The 19,292-nt window shown below is 43.9% G+C and overlaps 1 protein-coding gene across 2 annotated transcripts in view; it reads left to right on the top strand.

Moving 5' to 3' along the window:
• Positions 1 to 19,292, top strand: part of GGCT (gamma-glutamylcyclotransferase) — a 56,451-nt gene that overhangs the window by 11,984 nt on the left and 25,175 nt on the right. Inside the window, exons 2-4 of one of the 2 annotated variants that reach the window (XM_085887867.1) lie at positions 4,024 to 4,166; positions 14,582 to 14,723; positions 15,184 to 15,337. In XM_085887867.1, the coding sequence (XP_085743993.1) occupies positions 4,024 to 4,166; positions 14,582 to 14,723; positions 15,184 to 15,336 (438 nt within the window). In that variant the 3' untranslated portion in view covers position 15,337. Of the gene's footprint in view, positions 1 to 4,023; positions 4,167 to 14,581; positions 14,724 to 15,183; positions 15,439 to 19,292 lie in introns of those variants that run through there. The other variant, XM_085887866.1, reaches the window with a different exon arrangement.

Below are 19,292 nucleotides of genomic sequence, written 5' to 3'. Positions count from 1 at the left end.
TGGAGGTTTGGATTAATTTGAGGAAACTTTTACTTCATAGTTGCTTTTCTCCGAAGCCGAACCATAAATGGCGTTGGACAAAAAAGTAAAGGCCAGGCAGTGTATAGGCTCTATGCACTAAGCGACGTCACAGCGGAAGGTCAGGCTCTGCCATATTGAGTGGCAAAAAATCATTGCTACTACGCACGTGATATTTTATTTTGGGACATTTGCAGGTCTTCATATACAATATATATATATGCAATTAAAAAGGAAAACAGTGTGCCATTCCAGCAAAGCCAAATAGGGTTTAACTTATTACTTAACACAAAGACAAATGACTGTGGCAACTGTAATAGCGAACGTAGTGAGCTTCATACTTAACACGTGCACATGAGAGAGTAGGAAACAACAACAACAACACAATACCCTGGCAATTTGGAATCCGTGTCGTTGCCTATGACCCTTTTGCTTCCGGTTTTTGTCATGGGGAATGATGCGTCCCGGGAGATAAAGGCATCGTCGGAGACATGAAAGACCCAAATATCAGACATGGTGTATATTTTCTCCACTGATTTTAATAAAGATATCTCCCGCATCATCAAAAAATAATTTTTAATCGTGATTTACATTATTTGATCGCTGATCCCGAATCCAGGCCGAAGTAACCGGAAATTGCAGCATCGAATGTAAGAATTCTATGTTCGCTTCGAGGCTTTGCCTATTCCATATTATTAATAGTGGGGCAACTTAGCATAACAATTGTGCATAACAATTAATGTTGTGGACATTAATTAGCAGCAAAATGTCGAAAACCCGGTTTTGTTCAACAACTTAAAAATTTTTACCTTTGCATAACCTTTAAAGGTCACAAAACAATGTTGTGGACATTAAAATAAGGAAACAGGATACGTGCTATAGTTTAATGGAGAAAGTTCGTCGAAGAAGGTCGAAAACCCGGTTCGATTCCCACAACTTTGAAAATTTGACCTTTGTGAACTTTAAAGGTCAAAGGTCAAGGATAATGACCTTTGGTGCAAAACTTCCTCTGGAACATTCCAGGAACAATATAACGTCATATAGGCTATATGGCATTTCGCACTCCTCGGATTATCCATACTTTCATGAAATCAGCGTAAAGACAAACTTGAAGGGGGCGCCACGGGCAAGGTGTTCGAGATAGAGCAAAATGGTTTCAAGACTTTAGGTGGGGAATGACCTCAAGATTATGCATAAAAAATATTGTCAGCCTAGCTCTCAAAGTTTGGGCGGTCATATGATTTTTATGTCAAAATTCGAAATTTTCTAAGTTTGTGACCTTGTGACCCTGACCTTGGGACGAAAATGAAAAATCAAGCTCCGTGGGGCTACGCAGGTGCCATTGGGCTAACCAAATACCAAAACCCTTGCCAGATTCGACAAACCCCCTCGGAGAAGATGTAACTTGAAATCGGCTACCCCCTAAAAACACGTTTATTGGGCGTGGCTCCGCCCATAATGTGCGCAGCACGCCCATTGTCAGGAAAACACAACTAGATCATGATATAAACCTCCCACCAAAATTTTATCAGGATCGGATCAAAACCCACGAAGCTATGCTCGGGACAGACAGACAGACAGACAGACAGACAGACAGACAGACAGACAGACAAGCCGATAGGCGAACATGGGTAGTCGATCAAGTCGAATTTAGTCGTTTTTCAGCCGTTACAAGCCAACAAAAGCGTCCATAGCAATGGTTATTTCTCACACATAACGAGGAGATACCATGAACCTACCATACCAGTTTCATGTATATCTGACTCATAGTCTCTGAGATATAACGAACTTCGTTTTTTTATTGTTTTCAACCAGGATTCATTCAAAGTCTATCTTCTCCGACAGTTTTCATAGGATGTGGCTGGAAATTTTTGACAATATGGCTGAATGTACTGCCCACAGTCGCCCGTGGCCCGATTTTTGATTTTGAAAAAATTTATTTTTGAGATTTTTTTTCGAAAATTTCTAAGGTCCGTTGGTGGGCAACGGATGGGTCCATAGCAACGGTTCTCATTTGCACACAACTAGGTTATGGTATGAACCTACCAACCAAGTTTCATCGAAATCACCATTGTATTAACGGAGCACTGGACCGAACAGACATACATACAGACAGACAAACATATCGACGGAAATACTGATAATAAGGGTAGACAAGATTGACTACCCAACATAACGAATATAGTGGTCTCTTACTGACTCATGAACCAATTACTGTAATAATCGATTAAGTAATTGACAAAACAAATTTGGAGAGTGGGGTAAAGTCTGAAGCGATGATGGATTCCGTAACCTTGCTGATGATTGGGAGAAGGCTGATTGTTCCGTCGTTGCAAGGATCTGTTTTCGTACCTTTTTTATGCAGAGCGGTAATGTTTGCTGATTTCCAAGCAGATCATCCTTGAGCAAATGAGAGGGTGAATAGAACAGAGAGAGGGTGAGCAAGAGCAGAGGAGCAGGTTTTTAGGACACGTGGGCTGATGCCGTCTGGACCGGTTGCAGAATCTGAGTCGAGGTTTGACAGCAAGCTCTCCACTTAGTCGGAAGAAAAGGACACAGAGCCCAGGACAGCTGGGTGTGACTGGGTAAGGTGGGTACAGAAAGCGATGTGTTTCGGACACAAGATTTCGATGCAAACACCGAGTTTAGGCATTCAGCCTTTTCACGTGCAGTGTCAGCTGTGTGGCCATTTCAGAGAGTTCAGACTTGAGATTGGAAAGATGTTGTTTTCTGGCTCTCCTGAAGTAGACACACACTTGTTCTGAGCTTTATGGAAGGAACTGAGATTACCCTCACTTGGGTTTGCTTTCCATGAGGCAAAGGCAAGTTGTTTCAGGACAACTGCCTCACCACAAGCTTCAGTGAACCATGGGCGGGAGGAATGGTAGGACAACTGAAGACGAGAGGGGATAAATCTGTGCATGAGGGAGAGCAAGTTTCTTTGAAAGAATTCCCAGGACGAGTTGATGTTGGAGAAAGTATGGATGGGAGACCAGTCTAGAAGTTTGATGGTTGCTTGGAGACCTTACCAGTCGGTCTGAGTGAAATGCCAGACTCGACGGCACTGAGGTGGTTCTCTAATAACAGCCAGAGAGATGTGCACTTTGACAAGCATGTGGTCAGAAGAACCGATTGGAGCGGAAGAAGACCAGCAGATATTTTCAGGGAAATTTGTCAAAATCAGTTCCAGGGCCCCCAAAAAAATCTTAACCCGCCTCTGCACCAAAGAGTTTGTGCAGAGGTGGGTGCGGTCACCTCGAACCACATATACTGATAAGATATTTAAACACTTATTATCCTGCACACACACACACACAAAATAAAAAGCAGGGTTACGTTGAGTTAAGAAATTGGTTCACTTGGTTTATGTCTGTCGACAAACGTCAGTTTATGATCTAGGAACAATTTGTTTTATATTTTGAACACTCATTGGAACACAAATCAGAAAACGATCATGTAATTTCACAGTACTTTGGCTCTGAATTGGTCCGATGGTGCATGCGCAGAGTTCGCCTGTCTGTCCGCCTGGCAGTCAAACAAAATTGAAAATCATTTCCAACAGGAAATTTACTGTTTTTCAGGACCTAATGAAAGACACAAACAGGCATGAAAAACTAATGTACCGTGTTAAAGAAGTTGGTGTAAAAGATGCTGCATCAATGGCAGTAAAGTTCAGAAAAAATTTTTTTCAACACAACCTTTAAAATCTTAATTTTATTTGGATTGATTATATATTTGATCACTGTAGAACACAAATCACCTTTTTGACACTTTCATTCAAAAACCTTCCATTTAGCAGTACTTGGCCAAAATATTACGGCATTTTACGCCATCTCAACCAATCAAATTTGCCACCTGCAGACCCACCCTAAGTGTTTTTTTTTTCTCAAGACTCCGTGGAGTAAGGTGTTCTACGAACTCTCTAGTTAGGAAACTAATCGTGATTTTTTTTCTTCCTTTTTTTGTTTTGTGCTGGTATTACAAGTGTTCCACTCTTTTCAACAGGATTACTGCCTGGGTTTTAGTTCCTTTTCTGGAACTCGGAACCAATGGAATGGTGGAACTGCAACCATACTTTCCAGTGCTGGAGTTGAGGTTTGGGGTGTAGTTTGGTGTATTTCCAACAACGAAGAAGAATGCCTGAACATGTATGTATTTTCTCTTAAACCAAAATTGGCAGGGTTAACAATGATGTCACAGAAACCTGGAGCCCTTTCTCTGCCTCTGCTGGCTGATAATTTGAGTTATGGGTAGCATTGATTATTTATTATTCCATGTCATTTGGCTTTGTTTCTTGAATGCTTATAAAAAAGAACTCTATTTATAATCAAGGTGGTGGTTGTTTCACTTCCTTGGTTTACTAACATTATAAATTAAACGATTTAGCAGGTTAACAGAACAGGTTTCCTGAACTGATTGGCCATCTGAGCTCGTATTTAAAAGAGCCTGGCTCTCAAAGTGATTCCAACTCTTATTGGAGGTGCTTGCCAATACTATGAAGAAACATCTTTGATATGCTAAGAATAAGTTCCATTTATTTATTTATTTATGTTTCAGATGTTTTTTGCTGGTATTTCATTGTTCACAGTTTACTAACCACATGGAAAATGTCAAATGTTACGCCAGACAACAGTTAATGATGCTAAAAAGGGCACGGAGACATGTATTTGAAGGTCCACAGAATCAGAAATTCATGTTTGGCTTAATGAATAAATAAGGCTTCACTTAACAGTTGATCGTTCTTTTCGAGAACAAATATTGTATCTTGAAGATTTTACTGTTTTTTTTTTTGGTGTCCTTGTAGGCTCGATTAGCCCCCCCCCCCCCAAAAAAACGGTGATGTGATTAAATCATATATCACATGACCCACAACATCATCTCCAGGATACTTTACTTCGGGACCTGTGTTTACGTCCAGCCTACGTACACTCTGAAAAATTCCTGAGAATGCCAGCCAGATGTGTTGTTGCTGGTTGTAGAAATACATCCAAAGATGGTGTCAGTATCCATGTTTTCCCACAAGATCCAGCTTGAAAGAAAATTTGGACAGCCAAGTTAAAGTTGACCAGAGGAAAGTAAAATGGCCCAACAGCTTCAAACTTCATTTTGAAGATGATTTGTACGACACCAGCCTGTATTCCCAGTTTGGGGACCCCTTAGAATGTTCCAATAATGCTTAATGCTTAACCGCCCTCCCTCCTCCTGTTTCATACCTTCATCCCAGGATGCTATTTATCCCGTTGTTTTATTTTGTTACAAATAACTATGTTTGAAAAAGTAAAGGCAGTACAACATACTGTCAATAAGACCAGGCAGCAGTCAGGAAATCCCTGTAATGAGGTCATTGGACTTGATCGCTCAGGATGGTGTAATAGTTTCTAAATATGTTCAATTGCTTTCATTTGCAAATGAGATGGTGTCTTCAGGTTGGAATTGCAATGATGGAATTAAAATAAAGCGATTTGCTTTTATCATTGATGTATTCAAGACTGTAATTCTTCACCATTGAGAGATGGGGCCAAAATGATACTCCGTGGCCTACCAAAGTATTCACGCCCCTCTGAAGTTTTCACATTTTAATGCCACCTGAGCTTATTTCATAATGCTTTCAAATCAAAGTTAATACATAGTCTTCACGAACTACTCCAAAGTGATAAAGCTAAAACATGCAGATAAAATGTGAATAAGTTAGATTAACAGAGAAAATCAGATGATTCTCAGTTGAATAAGTATTCAAACCCTCTCCCCTAATTCACCCTAAACCACTTCAGGAGCATATTATTTGTTTGAAAGGTTAAAAAAAAATAAGGTGTAATATGTTTCACTTTTATGTAATTAGTGGTTTACTTAACAATTCATCTCCCCCACTTATCTAAGGAATTTTAAGGTGCATCTCACTTGGTCAACCAACAAGAAAAACATGAAGACCAAGGAGCTTTCCAAAGAAGTCAGACATAAAGTGGTGGAGAAGCACCGTTCAGGAGAGGGTGATAAGAAGATTTCAGTCACTCATTATCCCTTTGAGTACGATAAAATCCATCATTAAGAAGTGGAAGAGGAAGACATATCATACCACCCAGACTCTACCTAGATCAGGTCACCCATCCAAACTCAACAGCCGGACAAGCAGGAAACTGGTTCGGGATGTCACTGTACATCCAACAATGAGTTTGAAATATCTGCAAGGCTCTACGTCCGAGATGGAGATCACTGTTCATCGATCAAAAACATCCCTTTCCCTTCACAAAGCTGGCCTCTCTGGACAGGTGGCAAGAAAGAAGTCATCACTGAAAAAGGTGCATCTGAAAGCATGCATGGAGTTTGTGGAAAAGCATCTTAATGATATGACAGGCATGTGGAATAAAGTTTTGTGGTTAGAGGAGACCAAAATCAAAACTTTGGGTTTAAATTCAGAGCATTATGACTGGTGGAAAATGAGCACTGCACATCACATGTAACCTCCTTCAACTATAACAGTGTTTAGTTTGATCCCTTCAGTTATCGATAAAGAAGTTAATTTGGAAAAATTGTTTCCTTATAATTCATAATTCATCGAAATGTGGCATTATGGGAAAGGGGTGAATTATTTTGCAGGCCACTGTATAGCATGATATTTCGAAAAGTTGTGGATGGATTACGACAAAATTGGTGGATGAGTTGGTTTGGTGACGAGAACAAGCTGATTATATTTTGGTTAAAGTCCGAATCCAGATCCAGCCTATCAGTGAGATACAAAACATAAAACTATTCAGCCTGGCAGAGGTATGCACTCCACTGTGTTGTCCTTGTTATTACAATAATTGGAGAAGTGTTACATCAAAATAGCACCAAACTCCACATTTGCCACGTTCTAGCTCTTGATTACCACTGTCGTGGAATTTATTTCCTCATAATTGAATAAACTCCTCAGATTCAGAATTCAGATAATTTATTGCTTGGATAGCAAAAAGCAAACCGCAGACAGGCTTCTATAGCTACATCATGGAATTGTCCTTGTCCAAAAAACTTTTTCAGCCTCACAGAATCCATATTTATACATTTTGAAGTGATATGTTGTCAACATATTTCGTCAGAAATGGGTGGAAATTTCTTTCAACATCTTGTCATTACAACAGTTTGTTTGTTTGTTTTCAAACCTCATGATGATTTTGCAAAATTTTCATTGTTATACAGGGATTAAAGATAATGTTGTGGTTTCCCGCCCGTCGACATGCGGGCGACCGCTTCTAGCCAATGGCGGCCGCTCTCGCCCACCGAACGGGCAAACCTAGTCGCAGCTTTCGGATCAACGCCAAAATCCAGCTACGGGTGTATCTTTAATTACACCGAAAATCAGCCAGCTATTCTGTCCGCGCGCGACAGGGTCCGATCGCCGAATTGTCAATTTACCTAATTATGCGCGCAAACAGAAATGCCGGGGATTTACACCTCGACAGGACCTGCTTGGAAATGAGCCGCTAAGCAGCTTGCTCCGTTTGCGATTTGCCGAGCGGTGTATATCGCAAGCCCCGCCGGATCCGATTCCCTTATCGGTTATTACCAACCAGCTATATTCCGAACTTAAGAATGGCAGTTCAATTAAGGGAAGAGGATGCAATGAGCAGGTTAACATTCACATAAGGACATTTATTACACACACGACACATATGCAGTCATGCAGTCATGTATGCAATCAGGCGAGGCAAACAAAAGCAATGCATTTACGCAAGGCAAAGAAAAGCAATGCAATCAAGCAATGGGGGAAGGGGGAGGGATGGGTAGGACGCGAGTAAAAAGAAAGCCTACAGCCGATGTCTATAGTTATTATGTACAGTCACTTATGCAGTTTTACTTATGGGACTGGCGCCACGAACACACACACAAAAACCCAGAAAAGGAAAGAAAGAGAACGTGACCGTATGGTGAATTCTTGGGCTCCGTCCTCCTCGATCCGACCTTCCCCGGGAGAGCTTCCTCGCACACGACCCAGAGAGAGCGCCCACAACCAACGACCCAATCCATGCCTCCAGAGAGACTGCGAGAGCGCGAGCGATCCAGCAAGCGCGATCCAGAGAGCGCGATCCAGCGAGTGCGCGCGATGCAGAACCCAGAGAGAGAGCGCCCACAACCAACGACCCAATCCACGCCTCCAGAGAGACTTCGAGAGCGCACGCGATCCAGTGAACGCGATCCAGCGAGTGCGCGCGATGCAGAGCCCAGAGAGAGATTTCCCCTTCAGCCCGCCCCCTCGCTTCCCGCCCTTCTTCCAGCGCGCAAGGGAAACTTTCCGAAGGAGTCGTTTTCCCGCCCAATCGGGGACGTTCCCTCACCGCTCCGCCGTATTAATCTTTGTCCTTGTGCCTTTTGGAGGGTCGAATCCACCGCGTTGGCCAGTGGGGATGTCATCTGTTGGGTGGGGGGGAAGGGGTGCCATCGTCCGTTCTCCCTCGACGAATGCCAGGCTTCTCTCAACCCTGTGCCGAGGTGGAAATGTGGTGGTGGGTGTCGCGGTTGTGGTTATGGTGGTTGTCGTAATGGTGGCGTTTTGTGGTGGTAGTAATGGTGGTGTAGTTGGCGATGTGGTTAAGGTGGTTGTTGTAATGGTGGTGTGGTTGGCATTGTGGTTAAGGTGGCCGTTGCAATGGTGATGTGGTTGGCGTTTTGGAGAAGGTGATGAGGGTGTGTTTAAGGTGGTTGTTCCAAAATAAAGACAGCAAAAGAAAAACACTACCTCAAAGATCACAGCCCCGCTACCCGAATAAATCCCGCTCGACGACGGTGGGGAAATCTAATCTGAACACAGACTTATCGACCTGAATGGTGTTCTGTGAATTTCCACAACCGTAACAATAACATCTCTAAAAAAGCTTGCTTGTACATTGAACATTCTGAAGTCGAAACACTTTTTTTTTTTTTTTAGTTTTTTTTATAAGCAGATTATTACCTTCCACATTAGAAGAATAGGATATTGCGTTTGGGTCCGTTAGTTTGTCTGTCTGTGTCTGTTTGTTTGTCCGCACAGAACTTTTGTGTTCTTCTCCGCAACCACTTGTCGGATTGAGACAATTTTCACCATTGGTGCGACGACTCATGTAGAATGTTTTAATGATGACGATGACATCATAGGTGTGGCAGTCATATTGGAAAAGCGGACAAACCGTGGGCCTCTGTCTGAAACCGCATGAAGGAAAAATTTTAACTTGGCACATAGCAAGTACTCCTCGTCGGGAATGTGTGATATTTTGATGTCATAGGTGTCTTCATTATGACGTCATAATTGCATATGTAGAACGCTACATCTGATCAGTATGAAAATTTTTGAGGGTCATCTAGGGATAAAATGGTCCACATAAAAAAATTTGACGTCATCGGTCATGTGATTCAGCAGCCATATTGTTAAAAAAAAACGTTCAAAAATCTTCTCTGAAGTGGCTGAACAGAGAGGAAAAACTTTACACGTATGACCGCTTATCCATGAGGAGCAAAAGGTTTGCACATATGACGTCATAGATCACATCGTTTGACAGCCATATTGGATTTACCTAAAAACCTATAAAAATCTTCTCCAGAATGGCTGGACAGATTGAGGGGAAACTTCACACAAATGTTCCACAAGCCTTGTATGTACAAGTTTGTTAAGGAATAATTGATAGGTCACATGGTTTGGTAGCCATATTGGATTGAAGAAAAATATTAAATGTTTTCTCTGGATCTACTTTATCAATCGACGTGAAACTTCACAATTATGATTTAGTAGTGATGGGGAATACATATTTTAAATTTCAACTTGGTCAGACATGTGGTCTGGCAGCCAGAATTATTTAATTTTTTGATCTGTGTTCTTCTTTGTTTATTTATTTGAATAAGACTCACTTGGCTGTGCCTGGATGAGTTTGAGGGTAGAGGAGTAGCAGCTGAAATGCAAATCCTCTCCAGGTTCCTCCTGATGACTTCATCTTTGCTTTTTGCTTCTTCCAGTTCCTTCTGATTACTCCAATGCAGGACTGTTCCTATTTGGTCTTCCATTTGATTTGAATTGAATTTATTTCAATCCCATTCTAAATTCAATTGAATAATAATAAAAGACGTCATGGGTCAGGGTCAGGTGTCCGATCAAAGTGGCGTTGCATCAAAGCGGGATGTCTTGGTACCCGGCATCACTGCCTGCATTTATATAGTGGCAGTTCTAATTATGTCTCTTATTAATTACGTAACATACCAGTACACAAACACCATACAAAATACACCACACAAAACGATTCCTGGTGAGGGTGTGAAATCTCTGATTGTTCTTTTTCTTGTTGGAGACTTGTTTTCATATCATAAAGCATTTATAATTTCACAGAGGAATCTGAAATGGTGAGAAAAGGTTGAGACGTGTGGTTTGGGTGATCTGAATGTAATGCATGAGGCTTGGCACTCGATACCACCCTTTCCGTATACAACCGCAAGACTCGATTTCACAGTCATTAATTAATTAACACAATAAAAGCCATTATTTTAGCAATATTATCAAATAATTTAATTATCCATCTTATTATCAAATAATAAAAGCTTAATGGAGTATATATAATAAATACATGTATATGAATCTAAATTCCTCAAATTAATCCTAATCAACTTTAAAGTAATATATTTCTTATAAAGTGCATTGAGTAATTGTTGTGGCTGCAAAGTGCATAACCAATTGTATATAAACTTAAAGTGTATACTTATTGGCCTTTCCATAAAGCTCGGTTATGTGCTTGTTTTACAAAACATCACATATACGTACACACATTCTGGCGCTTGACTATTGTGAAATGCAACCTGTGTTTACTAGCTCAGCTTATCTGATCAACCAAAGAGTTTTTGTAAGGTTCTTTTACTATGGCCCTGCATGTCAGCATTTATTTTTAAAGAAACATTTTGCTTCGAAGTTCAATAAATTCTCAGAACAGTGTATATTTAATGTGCTATCATTAACAAAGATCAAAAAGTTGGATTTCACTGACTCCACTTTCCAGTTTTTCTTGCCAAGTCTGTCTTCCACGTCGTCCCGATGGTTGTGAACGCCAGGTATTTTGTCTTCTTTTATTATTATTTCTTTATTCATTTTATAATTTCTGATTCTGTGGACCTCTTAAGCGTGTGTGTGTGTGTGTGTGTGTGTGTGTGTGTGTGTGTGTAGAGGGAGAGAGGGAGAGAGGGAGAGAGGGAGAGAGGGAGAGAGGGAGAGAGGGAGAGAGGGAGAGACGCAGAGACGCAGAGACGCAGAGACGCAGAGACGCAGAGACGCAGAGACGCAGAGACGCAGAGACGCAGAGACGCAGAGACGCAGAGACGCAGAGACGCAGAGACGCAGAGACGCAGAGACACAGAGACGCAACCACCAGGGGTTCCCACCAGACTCCCCGGAATTGCAGGCCGTCGGACACGGATAATTCCGTGATGCGTCGGGTCGCGAACCGACCGTGAACACCAATAACTCAACCACGTGGCCTAGGGTCCTCCATCTAGTTTATCTGGTTAGGCCTTAGTTATTTTATAACTTGGTTTACACAGTTCTTCAGCTAAAATGTAGGGTCGGTAGGTCGAAATATAAATAAATATAATTTCAATTTTTAGAAATAATATATTTTTATGATTTTTTTTTCGGATGTTCCATGGAAAAGACAAGGGTAAGTGGGGGGGAAATAAATATAAATCCCGGACCAGGAGGATCTAAGAATACATTGAAGATGGAAGGCCATTCAAATGCAGGATGCCTGTGTTCACTGTATCATCTGATGTGAAAAACAATAAAGAAGGATTAAAACTTGTTTTTACAATATAGTCTGGCATGTTTTTCTTATAGAAACCTGTTGGATCATCAAACAAATGGAAACAATACTGAGAAAATTACTGTCCAAGTCATAGATGTGTGCATGCACACCAGTGCATAGTGCTGGATATGATTTTAAAAAGGTGTCTACTCGGAGTCAACACGCTCAAAACGGTCAATCGGAGCCATAACCAGCTCTTACTTTTCAGTGGGCATCTGATCGTACCGTCTCCCCATCCCCATGAGTAGTTCAAAGGCTGATTTCTGGTCCGTTGAAGGCGGAATATCAGCATCTCGCAGGGAAACTTTGACGTACTTGTCACCGAAATCTTTCAATACGAACAGCGGTGTACAACTTTCGATGGAAACAAAATCGGCACGATCGAGAGTAGCCTGCGAATCATCCCTGCTGCTGCACTGAATTGATGCAATAGTTCGGCCAGAATATTCGTCGTCAAGATGTTGCGTGATTAAATCACCAATACAGTCTCTCAAATTTATACCGCTGACATACTTCTTAACAATCACTTTCGCCCCAGAAACCACAGTCAATCTGAACCACACTGGCCACTGCTCAGATGCCATGACCGAAGACTACTGCGCAGCTCTACTGCGCAGTTTGGTTAAAGGTGACTCGGCATTTTGGTGCGCGCGCACGAAATTATATTTTGAAACTAAATGCCGACGTTTACATTTCGGGTTTTGAAACTTTTGCACCTTCGGCGGAAAATGTATAAATATAAAAGGCTAAAAATGTGTTTTATATTTATATTTCGTTTCGGCAAATATACCATCGGCGGATCTGTAAACCAAGTTATAAAATAACTAAGGCCTTACCTAGAAAAATAACCACGTGATTTTAATTACCGTGGGACATGCCCTCGGTACGCCTTGTCCGAATCGGATCACCTTACCAGATCAGATGCAGCCGAGCGACACTGCCAAGGACGTGCCGGCTAAAGGGAACGGATCATTGGGAATAAAGTCCCGACAAGGTTAGGATACGGACTATGCTGGATCAATGAAAGAAAAGACAAAAACGAGCTGGGAAGCATTTCTAAAACAGGATTTATTACAGACAAGCGAGGAAAGATATGTGGCACAGTGAATAGATTTTATTATTGTATGTTAGCAGGGATAGGAAGAAAAGTGCGGCGCGATAATAAACGAGAAACTTACAAAAGCAGACACAGAGCAGACTTATCCCGATATAATTATTGTCCACTCTTAACGTAAGCGAGGAGAGGCACCATGACACACACACACACACACACACACACACACACACACACACACACACACACACACACACACACACACACACACACACCCCGATGAAGAGGAGTTAATGAGAAGAAAGAGGAGAGGAGATGAGGCTAACGGTCTCTCAATACCTTGCACGGTTGACCGACTGCACCACCAATACGTTGTGGGGGGATGCTCTGCTGGGTGATACCTCCCTGACAGCCGGCGCGGCGTCTCCCGCTTTGTGGCACTTCGAGCAGCGAAGCGTCGATCCAGAGAATGGGGCGTGTCTGACAGGCGTGAAGGAAGGACTTTGGGTGGGGAAAGGCGGAGTCTAGAGCAGTGGGTGGGGAAGGGAGGAGTCCGGAGCAGTGGGTGGGGAAGGGCGGAGTCAAAACGAGTGGGTGGAGAAAGGCGGTCAGTGACGGTCAATACCCTGCCTGTCTAAGCAATGCGGCCCGAGCCGTATAGTGCGCCTTTGCCTGGTTGCAGCCTCGCCGGGCAGAGAGGCGAGAGGACATTCGCCGTCTGCGGGAGACACCTGCGGCGCGGTGTTCAGTGAAGATCAACGGTAAGATGCTATGGTAAACACATGCGCAGACCCGAACATGATGTGTGCCATTCGTGCCCTGCTCTGTGTATGATAATAAATTACCCCAGGGCTGCACGTGGGTCCGCCGCCATTGAGCATGTGGTCATTTATCAAAAGCCGTGGTGTGCTCAGTGCCAGCCCTGATCTGTGTCAGGAATTGAGGGAAAAGATTGGATATAATTTGTAGATGTAGGTTTGGGTTGAAGAAGAAGATAGATATAAATTATATTAGACTCAGAAATGGGTTGAAAAGAGTGTGCCGCGTACGTACTGTACTGTAAGTTGTTAGCACTGGGTGTGTTCCTTTTATTTCCTCGGCACGGCATTCCTGCAGCGCACCGTCGTGTTGGTTATCCTTCCTATCCCTTCTGCCCAATGGGTGGAAATTACCGCTGTGCTGCACATGTTCCGTGCGGTCTGGGCGCTTGGTGTTTTGTTCCTTTTGGTCTTCTGTGAGGACGCATTCTCACAGCGAAGGGTGGGCCGCGGTTTTCACAGGCAGGTATCCGAGCGTCGTGCCTGCTGGCCTTCGTGATGACCCTTTCTTACAGCGAAGGGCGCGCGGCCGCGGTTTTTACAGATGGGTGTCCGAGCGCAACGCCCACTGGCCCTCGCGAGGACCCATTGCTTGGATTTACCTCAGGAATAGAGAAAAAATAATAGCAATGAGTTCAGAGATATAATCAGATCTAACTGAGATTCACACAACACACTTGGCCCGTTAGTCCCTTCCTTCTTGTCGAATGGGACAATCTGTACGTATGTACATGAAATAACTGTCTGGGGGACCACTGTATGTTGGATGCCATCGCCTTGGAGGCATGCGGTTCCCAGAACCGCAACAATATGTAAATATAATGTGTATATGGAAGAAGGAACATAATCCCAAGAAATAATGCCTTGTGTGCACAGCAAGTAAGTGTGTATGTCCATGTGTCTTGCAGTCAGGAGGGAGTACACAAGGGCCAATACTCGATGGTTGAAGTGGCCGTGGAGCTTGACAAATCGGAGCCAACCATTTTACATTGCAAAAGCTTCAAAATGAATCATTTTGAGCCTTCTTATCCTTCTCCACAGTATGCAAAGGTGTGTTTATGAGCGTGTGTGTGTGTGTGTGTGTGTGTGTTTGTGTCAGCCAACCATAACGTTTTTTTACCATTTGATTTGAACTTTTGTCAACAAATTTTCAACAACCAGTAGCTGCTGGTTGCATCTGTTTTTGGAGGCATGGCTGTCTCGCTGATGCAATGCCCTGTAAGCTGGTACTCATTTTGCTGACCTCGGAAGGTTGACAAGCTGAGGCAACCCCACCTGATGTTAATTCAACAACGAACAGGGGCTCGTGCTCAGGACCCTACAATCGTAAGGCAGCCACCATAACCGTTAGGCCAACACCAGGCTTATCTGAGTACATGAGTTGATAATTTTTATGAACCCATTTAAAATTATGCTTAATGTGTTGATTTGATGATTGTCTGTGAATTGTAATTCTTGTCAGAGTACCTGCACACCACTGTCTCTTCATGCATACGTGTTGCTTTGCCAGGTGTTGTTGCTTGGAGCAGAACGGAATGCTTTACCTCCACATTATCTTCACACTTTACAATCCATAAAGACAAATGGCTCCAAAGCTCCTGTTCCGATCTGGGACAAACTACAGTCGATTCTGCGGCAGTCCAACCCAACAACTGCCCCGTGATGTAAGCGCTCATCATGCCCCCACTGGAAGGAATGAGTTGAATTCTGGTGGATGTATTTATATTGTAAAAAATAAAAAAATTAAAAAATCCAATTCTCTGTATGTAAATGTGTATCATATAGTGCGTTGCTTCCGATGGGGTGTCCCACACTCGACTCTGAGCTGTGTAGCCAGGGTTTGAATGTCGCCCGAGTTATAAACTGTCACCCTGGTGTTGGCCATGCAGGGCAAAGCATCAATGTGTGTGTGCCGTCTCTCGGATTGACGTTAAACTGGGTGTCCTGTCTGCTGGCATTAGCTAGTGGACGTTAAGTATCCCAAGGTGTTGACTGTTTTGTGAAAAGTCTGCAAATGATGACCAGTACCCAGGACAAATTCCAAATTCCTGCTTACATCAGCTCCTCCAACAGAGGCTCATCCAGTTTGTGAAAAGACTTGGCCCGAAACGTCTTCCTTGCTCACCCCCACACAAGACGCTGTGATTCATTGTCACCATGAAGTAGTTTTAATGTGTGTGTGGGGGTGAGCAGATGACGTTGAAGATATTTACCGTCTTAAAAATAATGATTGAGATCGAGGGGAAAAAAAAACTGTTCAAAAGGCACATATGGGAATGCCACCGCTATTCTCTGGTGAAGTTTATTTTCATATTGTCACATGTTCATACTGTTGCGGGCCGGCGGGGTCGGGTGAGAAGACCAATAGGTGGGGGAAACTACGTCGATTCCCACCAGACTCCCCGGAATTGTAGGCCGTCGCTCACGGATAATTCCGTGACGCGGCGGGTCGCTTAACTGACCGTGGATGCCAATACCTCAACCGCGTGACCTAGGGTCCTCCTGGCTAGAATCGAGTTACCTAATTAACCACACGTTTTCGACTACCGGGGAACCACGGCCTCGGTACGCCTTGCCCCAACCGGATCACTCTACCAACTACCGACTACCTTTCCGGATCAGATGCAGTTGAGCGGCGCTGCCAAGGGCGTACCGGCTAGAAGGAACAGATTATCGGGAATAAAGACCCAGCTAAACCTGGATTCGAACCATGCTGGACCGATGGAGGAAAAGACAAAGGCGAGCTGGGAACATTTCTACAATTATTATTTATTTACAATAAGCGAGGAAAAGCATGTGGCACAACAAAAGGTTTATTGGGGATGTAATGCAAGGAAAGATGAGAGAGGTGTGGGGCACGACAATTATACAAGCAACTTACAAAAGCAGACACAGTACAGACTTGACGCGAGATTAATAAAAGCAACAATCACAACAATGAAGATCTTGTACAGGCTTATCTAATGGACAGGCGCCAACACACTCAGACACACACTGCCAAAATAAACCCAATGAAAGGAAAAGGACTTTTGCAGCCAGGGAGGGAGGGAGTTGAGGTCACAGTTTTTGGTACCTGAGCGTTTTGGGGAAGGGATTCTCCGTGGTGCGGCACCCGACATAAGTTGTGTGGTTTGGTCCACCACCTCACGCGTGGTAATCGTGTCTGGCGGAGTCCAAAGAGGCGAGAGACCAGATAGTAGGCAGGACCAAATAAAAGGCTTGGTCGAGGTCGTGTGGGCGAGGACCAGTACAGTAGGCGGGCCGTCGAGGCGAGACGTAGGCAGAGCCAGGCAGCAGAAACACTTTCACAACAATTCCCTTCAACCTCTCCAACTTGCAATTCTCTTCAACAACCAAACAACATGCAATTCTAACTCGACCTCTCCAACAACCCGCAATACCAACTCGACAACTCTGAGGATTGCTCCGTACTTTATAGATCACGGAGCTCGGGGAGGAGCCATGGCGAAACTGACGTCATCGTCCGATCCGAGCATCCCGATTGGACCGGGCCTTCACATGGTCCGCCTTTCTGGGCGGGGTTTCGGCCAGAGGTAAGTTTGGCCCGCTCACCTGGGTACAAAACGAACGTGATTCACCGCCCACGTCTGGCTTGGAGTAGACGGTGGAATACTCAAAGTGCCCGTCTACTCCATGGTGCACGTTGCAATTTTGCCTCAGAAGCGATCGTTGGGGAGGGTATCGTGGGTTGTCACGCTGTGGAAAGTAGGCAGAGGGTACCGTGGGTTGTCACGCTGTGGCAAGTGAGATGAGGGGCAAGCAGGCAGAGGGTACCGTGGGTTGTCGTGAATTTTGCCTCAGAAATGAATTGGGAGTGGGGATAAAATAAAAGGGAAAATGATTTAATAACCGAACTAAAGCCCATCGCAACGCACCCCCGTGTCTTCCCACTAAACACAAGGAAGGGATCTAACTACACATATATTAATGGAATAACTGACTCGGGACAACTGTATGCTGTGTGCCTACGGTTCCGAGAACCGTAACAATAAGTTATACTGTGAATTGTTGGAATCCAACTATTCAGAAAGTGCCACACTGCTATAAAGCTTATGAAAGTGCAGTCTGTCAATATTTCCAGGAAAAAGTGAAAATCCAGTAATAACTCCCAGAACTGAAATACCAGATGGTAAGATTTGTGTAAGGAATGTGAAGGTTAGCAGTGATTCATGATTTTGGTAGTTTTACCAGAAGGGGGTTGTTGGCGGACCTTTAGCGCCCTGCGGAAATATGGTGAGGACATATCGCAGACACAGCGGGGGGGGGGGGGGGTGAGACCGGAGAGAAGACGGTAAAAGACAGAAAGACCACCAACCTGCATGCGGTGAGAGAGTGAGAGGCCCAAAGACTCAGCCTCATCGCGGGAGATGCCAATGATCCGAAATGCCTTGGTTTGCACAGCGTGAAGCTGAGAAAGGTGGGAGGTAGGAGCACCACCCCAGAGGGGAAAGCAGTACTCCATCAGGCTGCGGACGAAAGCTTTGTATGTGGCCACAAGCTCATATGTGGGCCGAGGAAGGACTTTGCACGATGGAGGATTCCCAGTCAGTGACTGGCTTTGGAGGCGAGGTTTGAAATGTGGCTTTCCCAGGAAAGATTATGGCAGATAGTGAGACCCAGAAGCTTGAAAGAAAGGACTTCTTCCAGAGGATTGTTGATGAAGTGGATTGGGAGGGGGGGGGGGTCCAAACGCTCCTTTCAGAGAGACATAGTGAGAATGTGAGATTTGTCTGGATTGAAAGACATGTTCCATGTGTTGGACCAGTTTGTGATTTTACCCAGATCTGCAGAGAGCGAAGAAGCTGCTGCTTGCCGGTCTGAGGGACGACAGATAGTATGACACAGAGTGGAGTCATCAGCAAAGAGATAGAGAGGATTTTCCGGAGAGTCGGAGAGATCATTGATGAAAACCAGAAAAAGAACAGGGCCCAGAACGCTACCTTGAGGAACTCCAGCCTGGACAGGAAGAGGGGATGAAAGAACTCCATTTAGGGCCACACGTTGACTGCGACAGGAGAGGAAGTCTGTGAGCCATGAGTGGAGATGGCCTTGAATACCATGGGAAGAGAGTTTGGTGAGCAAGGCAGGGTGCCAGACCGTGTCAAAAGCACACGATATGTCTAGAGATTATGCCTCTGATTTCAAGTCCGGCATTGAGTACGTCCACCCATTGCTGGGAGAGCAGAAGCAGCATATCCAGGGTAGAGTGACCTGGTCTGAAACCAAATTGATGATCAGAAATCAAGCCATTGGAGAAGAAGGATTTAATGTCTGAAGCGATGATGGATTCCACAACCTTGCTGATGATTGGGAGAAGGCTGATTGGTCTGTAGTTGCAGGGATCTGGTTTTGCACTTTTTTGTGCAGGGCAGTGATGTTAGCAGATTTCCAAGCAGATGGCAGATGACCATGAGCAAATGAAAGGGTGAGCAAGAGCAGAAGAGCAAGAGCCTTTGATAGTGTTTGAGTGCATAATCAAGTATTACGGACAAACAGGTAAGATGCAAGGATGTTTCCCTGTAATACTCCAGCTCAAGATTTGAAAAGCTCCATTTCTCCATCAGGTGATAGTGTCTTGGCATATGTATCCCTATACAT

This window comes from Eptatretus burgeri, chromosome 7, assembly GCF_056783735.1.
Source record: "Eptatretus burgeri isolate ZD-2024b chromosome 7, Ebu_testis_v1, whole genome shotgun sequence".
Classification (NCBI taxonomy): domain Eukaryota; kingdom Metazoa; phylum Chordata; class Myxini; order Myxiniformes; family Myxinidae; genus Eptatretus; species Eptatretus burgeri.
Note: the sequence above shows the minus strand (reverse complement) of the source record. Positions and strands in the feature narration are given on the sequence as shown.